General features: G+C 59.8%; 1 protein-coding gene across 1 annotated transcript in view; it reads right to left on the reverse strand.

The window, feature by feature from the left end:
- Positions 1-12728, reverse strand: part of EEFSEC (eukaryotic elongation factor, selenocysteine-tRNA specific) — a 110033-nt gene that overhangs the window by 61105 nt on the left and 36200 nt on the right. Inside the window, exon 2 of the mRNA XM_070358866.1 lies at positions 3505-3712. Within this exon, the coding sequence (XP_070214967.1) occupies positions 3505-3712 (208 nt within the window). The remainder of the gene's footprint in view (positions 1-3504; positions 3713-12728) is intronic.

Below are 12728 nucleotides of genomic sequence, written 5' to 3' on the forward strand. Positions count from 1 at the left end.
CCTGTTAAGGTGTCCATTCTACCTAAAACCATCTGCAGATTCAATACAGTCCCTGTTACAATTGCAACCACCATTCTGTGCTGAAATGGAAAAGGAGATCCTCAAATTCAGATGGGAATTGCAAGGAGACCCCAAAGTCAAAACAATCTTGAAACAGCAGCAGAAAGTTGGAGGGCTTAGCCTCCTGATGCAAGCTTTCCACACGGGGGCGGGGACTGAGGCGGGGACAGCGCTGGCCGGGACAGACAGGGGCCTGTGGAGCCACACGTGAAAGGACAGAAGGGAAACACACGCTGCCGGGAACGCTGGGCGTCTGCAAAGGAATGGAGGCGAGCCTTTAACTAGACCACACCAAAGAGATAGCCGACAACCGAGGACAGACCTGTACTTAAGAACGAACACAATAAAATTCTCAGGCAAAAGAAAACTGGGAAAATCTTTGTGACATCGAATGTGGCAACAATTTCATGGATATGATACCAGAAGCTCAGGCAAAAAAGAACAAGCAAGAAAGAAACTGGATTTCATCAAAATGAAAAACTTTTGTGCATCGAGGAATACTATTAAGAAAGTAAAAGACAGCCTACAGAATGGAAGAAAACATTTACAAGTCTGACGTGGGCTCAGCCTTCAGAATATGTAAAGAACTCCTCCAGCTCAAGGACCAAACCCCTGATTAAAAAACGGGCAAAGGATCTGATGGCCGTTTCTTCAAAGAAGACGGACAACAGCCAACACACACGTGAGTCTCCACAGCAGTCACCAGGGAAGGCAAACCAAGACCAGCGAGGCGCCACGTCACACCTCCTGGCGTGGCTGCAGAGACTGGAGCCTCGCGCAGCTCGTGGGAGACGGCGCAGCGGCCCCCAGAGGGCCACCGAGAGAATGCACCCCACGCAAGCCAGGCCGCCCCAGGCTCACACCCCACGGTCCTAGCAGCGCCACTGCCCACAGCCAAGAGGAGACAACACGCGTCCATCAGGAGAGGAACAGATAGGCAAGACACGGCCTAAGCCCTGAGAAATAAGGACTGCGAGTCTGACTCACGCCCCAGCGCGGGCGGACCTGGGGCCCTGTGCTCACTGAAGCGGGGCAGGCAGAAGGCCACATGCAGCCTGATTCCACTTCCATGAGGTCCCAGAACAGTCAGGCTCCCAGAGACAGAGGCAGAGCAGAGGCCAGCAGGGCCCGGGGGACAGAGGCGAGCAGTGACCAGTCAGTGGGACAGGGTTTACGGGGACCATGAAGCAGGCAGCGGTGACGGGGCCCAGCTCTGTGAAGGCGTTCAACGCCGCAACCGTGCGTTTACAGATGGATAAATGCACAAATGTGCCATGCACATCTTACTGCACCTTCTGAATGTGGAAGACGGTGGGGTGATGCAGGGCGCAGTTAGAGGACAGGAACGGGGTGGAACACATTAGCAGCCGCTGCTCTTGAGAAATCTTCTGGGGGCTTCACTTTACAAGATAACAACTTTCCGCTATTTTCCAAAGTTTCTTTCAGTTACTCTTTGGATAGGAAAAATAAAGCACCGTGTTTTTACCACTTTCTAGGTTTTGATACATACATGGTTGGCTGTCCATATTTTTCCTTTCTAGACTGAAAGCTGCTTCATGTGTGCAACAGCTGTTACAGAGGATCTACCTAACAAGGGACCTTAAGGAAAGGAAAAGTGAAAGTGAAAGTCACTCAGCCGTGTCCGACTCTTTGCAACCCCATGGAGTCCCTGGGATTCTCCAGGCCAGAGTACTGGAGTGGGTAGCCGTTCCCTTCTCCAGGGGATCTTCCCAACCCAGGGATCGAACCCAGGTCTCCCACATCACGGGCGGATTCTTCACCAGCTGAGCCACCAGGGAAGCCCTACGACCCCTGAGAAGGACTGAAGGGAGCTCTCAGCTGCGTGGAGGTAACAGCTCAGTTCTTCCCACGAGATGGTTGCCCTGGGAGGCGCACCCGAGCCTCTCCAACCCCAGGCGCTGCGCGAGGAGAGCTGAGGTGTCAGCGGCCCTTCAGAGGCCAGTCTCCTCTGCATGTGCAATAAAGGCTGTGACTGACCTTCACCCAATAAATTAAAATAGGAAGGGTAATTGAAAGGTGTACGTGAGAATTTTCCTTAAATTTACCTAATCTAAATGGTTGGTATTAATTGACCCTTAGCAGCATCCTAAGCACCTCCCAGAAGGCCTCGTTTATAACCAACGATGCGGACACTGTACAGGAGACCCAGGACCTGGTCTCCCCTTTCTGACAAGTAAATAAAACGGCAGGGACATCAAATAACTCACTAGAAAGAAGATACAACTTTTTATCTTCCTTTTTACAGTCTCACATCCACTTCCACTGGGAATAACAAAGTCTGAATTCTTATGCAACACTTATCTAACTGTGTCGATTTTATCGGATTGATGAATTTTGCAACAAAAGGCAGCGCTGGGAAATCTTTTATGACACATTTGGCCCATTCTCGGGGCTGAAGCTTTAATTTAACCAACCGGAGAATTCTGAGCGAGAGCTGCAGGTGTTAGAGCTGAGAAAAGCACCGTAGAGGGGAGAGCATATCCATCTCTGTGACGGGGAGACAAAACCGCTCCCACTGTGCGCCCCCAGGCGGGAGGAGCAGCGGCTGAGGCTGACGGGGTCGGGGGCCGTGGGGCAGGCGGCGGCCGCGGGTCCATCCTGATCAGAGGGCGCTGGCCGCGAGGGGGCCGAGGACACAGCCGGGCGTGCAGACACCCGCGCTCCGTGGGCGTCTTCTGCTCCCGCCTCCGTGGCCGCCGAGCACCCGGGGGCTTTCTGCCCCACGGTCCCCGACCCCTCCTGCCCCCGGACCCTGAGACCAGCAGCCGGCGCGGGACGAGGCCATCGGCCCCTGCTCAGGCCGCCTGGCCGCCCTCTCCCAGGGCTCTCCACTGTCTCTGGGACCCTCCCCACCACAGCCTGCCTCTCTCAGGTACTCCCCTGCACAAAAGTCAACGACTCCCCACTTCCCACAGGACAGAATCGTAAACCCCTTGGCATGAAATACTCCAGAGGGCCCTGTGATCCAGCCTTTGTCCATCACCCCTCCATCCACCTGTCCGTCTGTCCATCCAACTCCGTAAGCCTCTGTGACGGTTATGTCCAGCCATCACCCAAACCTGCCCCCCTTCCAATAACCAGGTCTCAGCTGAGCAGGCAGTGAGCAGGCAGGACTGAGTCCTCACCCACAGGGTCTCAGGTTGGTGGCAGGGGGGAGGGGGGCCTTGGGGCCCTTTCAGGCCGTGTGATCCCTGGACTCTCTCTCGTGGGCCGGTGCCCGGCTCTGACCGCTGCCCCAGGACACAGCCGCAGCGGCGGGCCAGCGAGACGAGGCGGCCTGGGGCCCCGCACAGGGCACTGACGGAGCCACGCGCCGCGCCTGTCAGGAAGCCTCCGCGCGGGCTCCTGTCCTCTGGCACGAGCACCGCGGCCTCTACCCCGGACGGCAGCCGGCGCCCCGGCACCCCGCGCCGGCAGACCTACTTGGTGCTCTCCAGGGTCTTCTGCATCTTCTTCGTCATCCTGTCGATCGCCGCCTGTCTCTTCCCTTCGGGCAGGAGGTCGGTCTTGTTCAGCACCACGACCAGCTTCTGGCAGGCAATCTGCCCGATCACGAGGCACTCGGCCGACTGGGTCTGCATCCCCTTGGTCACGTCGATGACCAGCATCATCAGATCGATGATCTGGGCCCCTGGGGGAAGAGAGGACGAGGTCAGAGGGGCAGGGGCGGCTGAGGGGGCGAGTGGCGACCGCAGCCCCAAGAGCTGGGTGCGGGGTCACCTGACCGGGAACGCTGGCCCCTCCCGGCTCTATAACTGGGTCCTCATCTCTAAACGGGCAGCCAGGCAGGCTCGCTGGGCACTCCAGGAGCCTGTTTGCACAGCGGCCTGGCAGCTGGAGGACTTGCTCCCGGCCGCCCTTTGGCTGTGGGCAGTGTGATTTTGTCAACCCACCAGGTGAAAACCAGAACCTCCACGCAGCCTCAAGCTGCTTATTCCTGATGCTGGTGCGCAGGGCCTCTACCTCCAACGCGAGCTGCTTGCCTTCCGCGGCTCTGCCCTGCCTGCTGTCTGACGGCCCCGCAGCCTCCAGCCTCCAAGCTGGGCCGTGGACCCCCACCATCCTGTGGGGTCTCTGCCCCGGCCCCTGCCCAGCCTCTCCGAGCCCTGGCTCTGAGTCTGCCGTCACTGGGACCCAACTGACAGCCAGACTAGGGCTGCAGCGCCCCTGCCTCCCACACCGTCCCGGCCTTCTTTCCCTGCCTGTTTCCCCGGGACACTCAGCGCCTCTGCTAGGTGTGCACTGGCACTGCCTGGCCGCCCCCTCGGGGAGGGTGGGACATGGATGGACACTGTTTCCCCTTCAGATTGGATTCTTACTCTGTTGCCAATTTAAAGACAGTTTAACCCTGCTGAGCCCAGAGGAGGCGCTGGGGGCACCTGCAAGGGCCGGGCTGACACTGTTTCCTCTTTGTTGCCGATTTAGAGAGACGCTGTAAACACTGAGAAGCCATCCTGGGTGGGGAAGTCGCATTCCAGGCCTCTCTCCTGAATCACCTTTAGCTTTTATGAATCTTTCCTCTCCATGCAGAAATGTTCCCCTTTTATGTGGAAATGGTCAGTCTTTCCTTTTTCCCCTTTTGTTTCTGCGCTTCGTATGTCACCTGGGTATTTTTTACTTTTAAGACTATATGTATTTTTCATGTGTTTTCTTCCAGTCCTTTTACAGCTTTAAACGTCTATGCTTCAGAGACTTCACTGGCAGTCCAGCGGTTAAGAATCCACCCTGCAGTGCAGGCAGCGTGGGCTCGGTCCCTAGTTGGGGGACTCAGATCCCACGTGCCGCAGAGCCACTGAGCCCGAGTGCCGCAACCAGAGGGCCGCATGCTGCAACGGAAGGGCCGCCAAGACCTCAAAGACACGGCCGAGATCGACGCAGCCAAACGTGCACGCACACATGCTTACAAGTGTGCCTCAGACTGACCCAGGAAGTCATCCTGGCCTAAAACGAAGGTGGAGACCTAACCTGAGTGTTATCTGGACGGCGACCCACCGTCCCCGAGTCACAGTAACATGCTCTCTCTCCTTTGCAGACCCGGACAGTGAGACTCGGAGAGGAGAGGCACACACGGGGACCCTGCAGCCGGGACCCGCGTCCCCGGCGGCCTGCCCCCAGCCCCGCGGGTGCCGTGTCGCGAGGCTCCCGCATCCGCTGGCTCCCGGCTCTTCCTCCTCTTGGCAGGGGCCCAGCACCTCTCTTTGTCTGCTGTCTCGTCCTCAGCTGTTTACTTTTCTCTCGTCTCCGACACGGCTGGCTTTGTTGTTCCTCCTCTGCTGACATGGCCCTGTCGTCCTCCCGGGCTCTTCAGGGGGTGGTGAGTGAGTGGCCCCGCGCCCCCAGGGACGGTGCTCAGCCCAGGTCGTCCCGAGGACGCTGGCAGCTTGCCACTGCTCCCTGTCCTCTCCCGATCCTCTTGGCTTCCTCGGAGAAGCCTGGCCCATCTGCTCTCCGGGACGCTGCAGGGGCCCAGAGACTCAGGAATGCAGGCCCTGGCCAGCAGGCAGCTGGTGATGGAAAGAGTGGACGTTTGGACTCAGACAGCTGCGAGCTCGAGCCGTGGCTCTGCTTCCTGGTGTCCTGTGCCCGGACCTCCGCCTCCCGCCTGTGGGAAGGGGGTCTCCTCCTTGCGGGGCCGAGCTGAGGATCAGAGCTGGCGCGCAGCAGGCAGGACTCACAGGTGCACGTGCGGTCAGGAGCCGGGCCGCCAGCACAGACGCCAGGCTGGGGCAACTGGCAGCCATGGGCCCAGCTGTATGGCTCCTCGGCCGCATCAGAGGTAGGCCCGGGGTGGTCACAACCGCTGACTCTCAAAGATTCTACCCCACCCTCCTCAGGCCGAGTGTGGGCAGTCCGTGTGGGCTGAGCAGCGTCCTTCCCCGGGGGTCTGTGCCTGGGGCCGGCGGCCGCTCCGGGGCTCCTGTGGGTCCGGCGGCACACTGGGTCTACCGGACGCAGGGTCAGCGCGTAACTGACAGGATCTGTTTGAACCGCTGTGGCCCCTCGCTGGGCAGGATATGTGTGTGTGTGTGTGTGTGTGTGAGCGCGCAGGAGGGAGCCCCCTTTGCAGGCCAGGTTCAAACAGTCCAGATCTCCTGCCCACCGGGGCATACACTGCTCCCGGCCACGGGCTGGCACTCGCCAGGGGCCCTGTGAAGGGCCTCCCAGACGCTGCTCAGAACCATTCCACGTGGCTGGGACTCTTCTCCCTTGCCCGCCATGGAAGAACCATCCCAGCAGTGCATGTCCTAGGGTTCCCGCGCCTGAGGCGCTTCCCACAGCCCCTCACAAGGCACCTTCTGCAACCTCGCTGCCGTCCAGTGACTCCACCCGAGGCTCCCTGTGCGCAGAGGCACTCGCTGTGCTGGGAAACGCTCCTGATGGTGGCAGGACGCTGGCTTCCACTGCAGTTTTACACCGTGGATTGTTGGGCACCTACACCCTTTCTTGAATATTTAACATCACCAGTTAAAGTTTTTTCTTTGTTTTCAATTCAATATTACTTCTTATTTAGGATGCCCATAGCTTTTGATTAAAACTCAAACTTGGGTTAATGATCTGGTTTTGCTAAAATGGTTAACATTTTATATTCAGTTTCTCCCGTTGAAAACTTCCCCCCCGCAAACAACATTACCCCCTCTTCGTCCCAGAAGGAAAATTTCATCTCACAGAAAACATGTTAAATGCTGATCTTTGTTTTCCTTACTTTTATTTCCGAAACGATTAAGATATATAATCTATGGAATTGGAAATTGTGATTTTTCAAAGTACTGAGAGACTTCAGCCCTGCTCTAATTGCTCTGCAAACCTTTGAAGGACTCTGCAGTCGCAACAGCAGATGGGAAGCGCTGATAGGCCGACTAACATAGAGGGGCACTTGTGAGCGGCTAGGGGGACTGGTGCTCCCCACCCACTCGCTCCTTCTGGCCCCGCAGACTCAGAGTGATTTCCTACCCTGGGTTCATGGGAATCGGAAAGGACACTGTTTGCTTCATTCTGTGGAAATACTGGGGATTGAGAGAAAGACAAGACGGGTCAGTTATGTCACTTCCCGTCCCCGGATCAAAGTGCGGGGAAGAAACAGAGTGACCGGGGCTGGTGCCAGGCGCGGGTGGCTCCTGGCTCTGACCCGGCTTCCAGCGGGGCCCCTCGAGCCGCTGTGACCCCGGGACCCCTCAGAAGGCCCTGGTGTTGGCCGTGCCGAGCGCCTACTGTGGAGGCGGTGTGCGGCGCCGGAGGGAGGCTGTGGACGAAGCTGAGCGTCCGGGTCCCATCTGCAACAGCCCCTCTGGGCCTGGCAGTCTCCTTTCCCATCCCGAGGATCCCAGGAGGCAGCAGAGGCGGCTGGGCGGGGGTGGACAACTCGAGCCTCCCCTCGCAGCCCCAGCCATGGCAAGGCACTTGGCGGCTCTGCAGACAGCAGGGAGCAGACCGCCACCGTCAGGACCACACTCCTGGTCAACCAAGGGGAGGCTGGGGAGGCCGCCGTCTGCCCACTCAGGCCCACAGACTGATTAAGCTCTGCCCCAGCTCAAGCCTGTGCTGAAGGCTGTGAACACAGACGGAAAACCAGGCCCCAATCTGTGAGCCGCAGCGCAGGAGGGAGGGGCTGGGCAGGGGAGCAGGACTCACAGTGGAGGCAGGGCGGGAGGCGGGAGAGACGCCCGGGGCCGCCTGGACTCTGGGGTCCAGTGGGGGCAGGGGGGACCATGGGGCCACTCTGACTCTGGGGTCCAGTGGGGGCGGGGAGATAGACGCCCGGGGCCGCCCCAACTCTGGGGTCCAGTGGGGGTGGGGGGAGGAAACACGGGCCGCCTCAATTCTGGGGTGCAGTGGGGCGGGGGGGAACCACAGGGCCGCCCCGATTCCGGGGTCCAGTGCGGGCAGGGGGGGGAACACGGGGCCGCCCTGATTTTGGAATCCAGTGCAGATATGGGGAGAGACGCCATGGGGCTGCCCCGACTCTGGGCTCCAGTGGGGGCAGGGGGGCTCCAGTGAGGGTGGGGGGGAACCACGGGGCCGCTCTGATTCTGGGGTCCAGGCAGGAGAGGACTGTGGGGGAGGCAGCTGGACTGGGGCTGGTCCCTGTTCAGAAGGACAGGCCGTGTGGTTGACGGGATCTTAAATGGAAGCATGAAAGCCTCTTTAAGAGAGTCTTTGAGGGTAGACCTTTAAGAGAACTTCTAGAGGCAGGGCTGATAAAGATGGGGCACAGAGGGAGGTCTGGAGAGCAGGCGAGCCTGCGTCAGGGGGGCGTCCGAGTCACCCGGTGCCCCACCCACAGACACTGCCACCAGTACTGGGACTTACGTGTGTTTAAAGCCAGTCCTTTTTTTGGAACTCAAATGCACTTATATTAAATACAACTTTACATGGCTTCCCTGGTGCTTCCCTGGCGGCCAGAGGGTAAAGCATCTGCCTATAATGCGGGAGACCCGGGTTCGATCCCTGGGTCGGGAAGATCCCCTGGAGAACGCAATGGCACCCCACTCCAGTACTCTTGCCTGGAAAATCTCGGGGACGGAGGAGCCTGGTAGGCCACAGTCCATGGGGCCACAGAGTCGGACACGACTGAGCGCCTTCACTTCCCCTTTACGTGACAGTAAATGCATTAAACTCCTGGTAAGGGGAAGTTAACTGGGCTTCCCTGGCAGTCCAGTGGCTAAGAATCTGCCCTGCAATGCAAGGGACACACGCTTGATCTCTGGTCTGGGGTCTCCCTGGTGGCTCAGGCGGTAAAGCGTCTGCCTGCAATGCGGGAGACCTGGGTTCGACCCCTGGGTCGGGAAGATCCCCTGGAAAAGGAAATGGCAGCCCACTCCAGTATTCTTGCCTGGAGAATCCCATGAACGGAGGAGCCTGGTGGGCTACAGTCCATGGGGTTGCGAGGAGTCGGATGCGGCTGAGTGACTTCACTGTCTGTCCTTCTGGGAGGACCCCACGCGCAGCAGAGCAACCAAGTGCGCACGCCACGAGCACTGAAGCCCACGCGCCGGGAGCCTGCGCCACGACTAGAAGCCGCGCGCCGCAGCTAGAGAGAGCCTAAGTGCACACGCCACGAGCACCGAAGCCCACGTGCCGGGAGCCTGCGCCACGACCAGAAGCCGCGCGCCGCAGCTAGAGAGAGCCTAAGTGCACACGCCACGAGCACCGAAGCCCACGTGCCGGGAGCCTGCGCCATGACCAGAAGCCGCGCGCCGCAGCTAGAGAGCCTGAGCGCGCCAACAGAGGCCCAGAGCACCACAAGAACAAGCAGCTAATGGGGAAGATAAACGACAAAGCGAAACACGGCCCTGCACAGTGGTCTGCTGAGACTTGAGGCGACGCTGTGAGCCCCAGGCCTGCTGTGCACGAGGGGGTCGGCAAGAGTGCGCAAAGGGCACGCTGGCCCTAACCGGCTGTCTCCCTGCAACAGAACGAGGGCTGATGACAGTCGGAAAAGGCGTGACCTTCAACCTCTCCAGGCAGGGGTGTTAAGCAGGCGCTGGGCTCACACCTTCTCCCTGCCTCTGTCTCCCCAGCTGCCCTGGACACCCGGGACAGAGCAACACATGGCCCGTGGCGCCCTCCTCGGAGAGCAGCACCGCAATAGAAGGTGGTCTCTGTCTCCTTGGAGCAGAGGGCCGCAGTGGGTCGACCGGCATGCCTTCCCAGACGGAGGGGACGCAGGGGACGGAGGGGATGCAGAGGATGCAGGGGACAGAGGCAACAGAGGGGACGGAAGGACGTAGGGGACGCTGGGGATGGGGGTTGTGGGGGACAGAGGGATGCAGGGGACGGGGATGCAGGGGTTGTGGGGACGGAGGGACGAGGGGATGCGGGGATGGGGGGAACGCGGAGGACAGAGGGGACGTGGGGTATGCAGGTGACGCAGGGGACGTGGGGGACGGGGGGACGTGGGGGACGGAGGGACGCAGGGGACGGAGGGATGTGGGGGACGGAGGGGCGTGGGGATGGAGGGGCACGGGGACGGAGGGATGTGGGGATGCAGGGGATGTGGGGATGGAGGGGCGGGGATGGAGGGATGTGGGGGATGGAGGGGCGCAGGGGATGTGGGGGACGGAGGGGCGCAGGGGATGGAGGGGCGCAGGGGACGTGGAGGACAGGGGGACGGGGGGATGTGGGGTATGCAGGGGACATGGGGGACGGAGGGGATGGAGGGACGCAGGGGATGCGGGGGATGGGGGGGACGTGGGGGACGGGGGGGACGCAGGGGACAGAGGGACGCAGGGGATGGAAGGGACGGAGGGACGCGGGGGACGGGGGGGATGCGGGGACGGAGGGACGCAGGGGACGCAGAGATGTAGGCACGCCGGGCTCCAGGGCCACCACGAGCCAGCGGTCCTGGCCGCGCTTGCTTCCCCCAGCTACTGTGTCATCGCCTACCTGGGGTAATCTTTTTAGCTGACTTTGCACAACAGTACGACTCCTGTTCAAGAGCAGCGAGAAGGAGCAGAAAATGGAATTTGAAATGTAGAAATAAAATAATTGTGGGCCATGAGCTATAATTTGATTTCATGCTTTACAAGGAAATGAAAGAAGGCTTCCTTAAAATGTGGGGTTTCTGCTCCCCCTCCTCCTCCCTGTAACCATTTTAGGATTTCCTCTCGCACCGAAGAGAAAATAGGATTGTGGAGAACGCTCGGCTCTCAAGTGTCACTGCCACTCAGGGGCCAGCTCGGTTTAACGTGAACTTCCCATTCTGGGTAAGAGGAAATTCTTCAATTAATAAACCGGGTGTGCGGAGGCCAGTCTTTAAGGTTTAATCAATTTCATCTGTACTTAGGATAAAAAGACTGACTATACTGCTTTTTTTTTTTCCTCGTTTTTCCTTCTTTAAAAAAATAATAAAATGAATGTTTTATTTTAAATTCTTTGAGGTTCGTATCTCCTGTTTCAGGAAATATTGTCTATTTCATGCAGTGAGTATGAAAACTCCCCCCTCCTTTTTGACTTTTGCTAAGGCTCTTTTGTCAAAAATAACTAAATTATCCCCTGCCCTCATATACTGTAACAGCTCGGGAGATGACACGAATTATACAGGATTTTGGCAGACACCTCGGAGGGGCGGGGGAGAGAGACAAATTGCCAAATATGGGTGGGAGAGCTCCGAGTGGACAGACACCGAGGCTGGACGTGGGAATGTGAGCCGGCAGCGCCCTCACCACCGGGATGTCTGGGCTGGACAGCCTCAGCCAGCAGGCCGGGCCACGTGGTCCGCGGGCACCAGACGGTAGGGTGAGCCAGGCCGGCTCCCCGCAGGACCTGCTGAGAAGCCAGCAATGAAAGGATCCCCAGGACAGACAACTCCTGAGCCTTCACTGCCTGGACCCTGGATGCGCAGGGCCCGCTGGGATCGGGGTGGGGTTGTGGCCAGGCCCCGTGGCGACGAGTCTGCAGCCTGGCTCCGCTCACCAGCCAAACAGTGGGCCTGGTTCTTCATCTCCACGATGGGGGCAGGCCGCTGAGAGCTGCGAGTGCATCGTGAGGTGTGTGCCTCACGGCGCCCTCGGGACGCGGAGCCCCCAACCCAGGGCCTCCCCGCACCCACGCGTGCCTGGGGAAGTGCTACTTTTAAGTCCATGCTTTTCACTAAAATTCTGCAAATCTGGGGCCCATCGTGGGGACGAGCCTGAAAGCCCCATCACTGCACCACGGCTGCACGGACCACAGGTCTGCACGCGGCTGGTCAGGCACGCCAACAGCCCATCACCATGAGAGAAACCCGGGGCTCAGAAAAGCAGCTTCCGGGGCTCAGTGCACGGCGGGGGCCCCCAGGCAGAGCCAGCCCCGCCTGGCCCAGGGCCCCGCGGCCTGCATCCTCCTCAAGCGGCACCGGGAATAACTACTCCTGAAGACGCAGCCTGGGATCCCAAAGCAGAAACGTCCCCGGGTTTTGGGCTGTGCTCCCCTCCCCACAGACGGGAGTGAGGGCAAGGCCTGCGGACACAGGTCGCCGCACGTAGGGGCGCACAGGCTCCCCCGGTGCCCTCCCTGCCTGCTCGGGGAGGCCTGCTCACGGAGCCCCGCTCTCCCACCCGCACACCGGGCTCACCGTCACCTGCAGGGCCCCGGGCCTGGCACGGCAGGTGCTGACCCCGAGGTTCCAGCCTCGCCAACCCCAGCCCTGGACGAACGCCCGTCCCGAGGTGGGGGCAGTGGGCAAATTAGAAGGCCCGCTGAGCCCGTGGGGGGGCCTCGACCTGGAGCGAGAGGGTGCCACGGTCACTCCTGGGGCCGCGCTACAGGGGACGCCTCCCCTCGGCTCCAGCCCACATGGCCAGAGAGGAATGCAGGCCTGGAGTTGCCAGATCTTCTGATTTTTCAAAAGAAGCCAAAAATCTGGACCACTGTATGAACTGTGCCAACTTTTAAATGTTGACAACCAATTCCAAAAACATGTTTAAACTGTATGGCCCAAACAAAACATGTTTATTGGCCAAAGCCAGCCTGCAGCTCCCAGCGGAGCATCTCCAGAGGGGGCTGGAGGACGCGGAGCAAACGCCCACTTCTTTGGCTGGTGAATCCTGCTGAGCCCTGGGCCCTCCCGCCCTGGGTCTCGGGAGGAGGGCAGGTGCCAGGATGGGGGCGCTCCTCCTGGAGGAGCTGGGCAGGGCCTCCACGGTCCCCAGGCGGGCCCCCCAGAGGGT

This window comes from Bos mutus, chromosome 22 (genome assembly GCF_027580195.1).
Source record: "Bos mutus isolate GX-2022 chromosome 22, NWIPB_WYAK_1.1, whole genome shotgun sequence".
NCBI lineage: Eukaryota > Metazoa > Chordata > Mammalia > Artiodactyla > Bovidae > Bos > Bos mutus.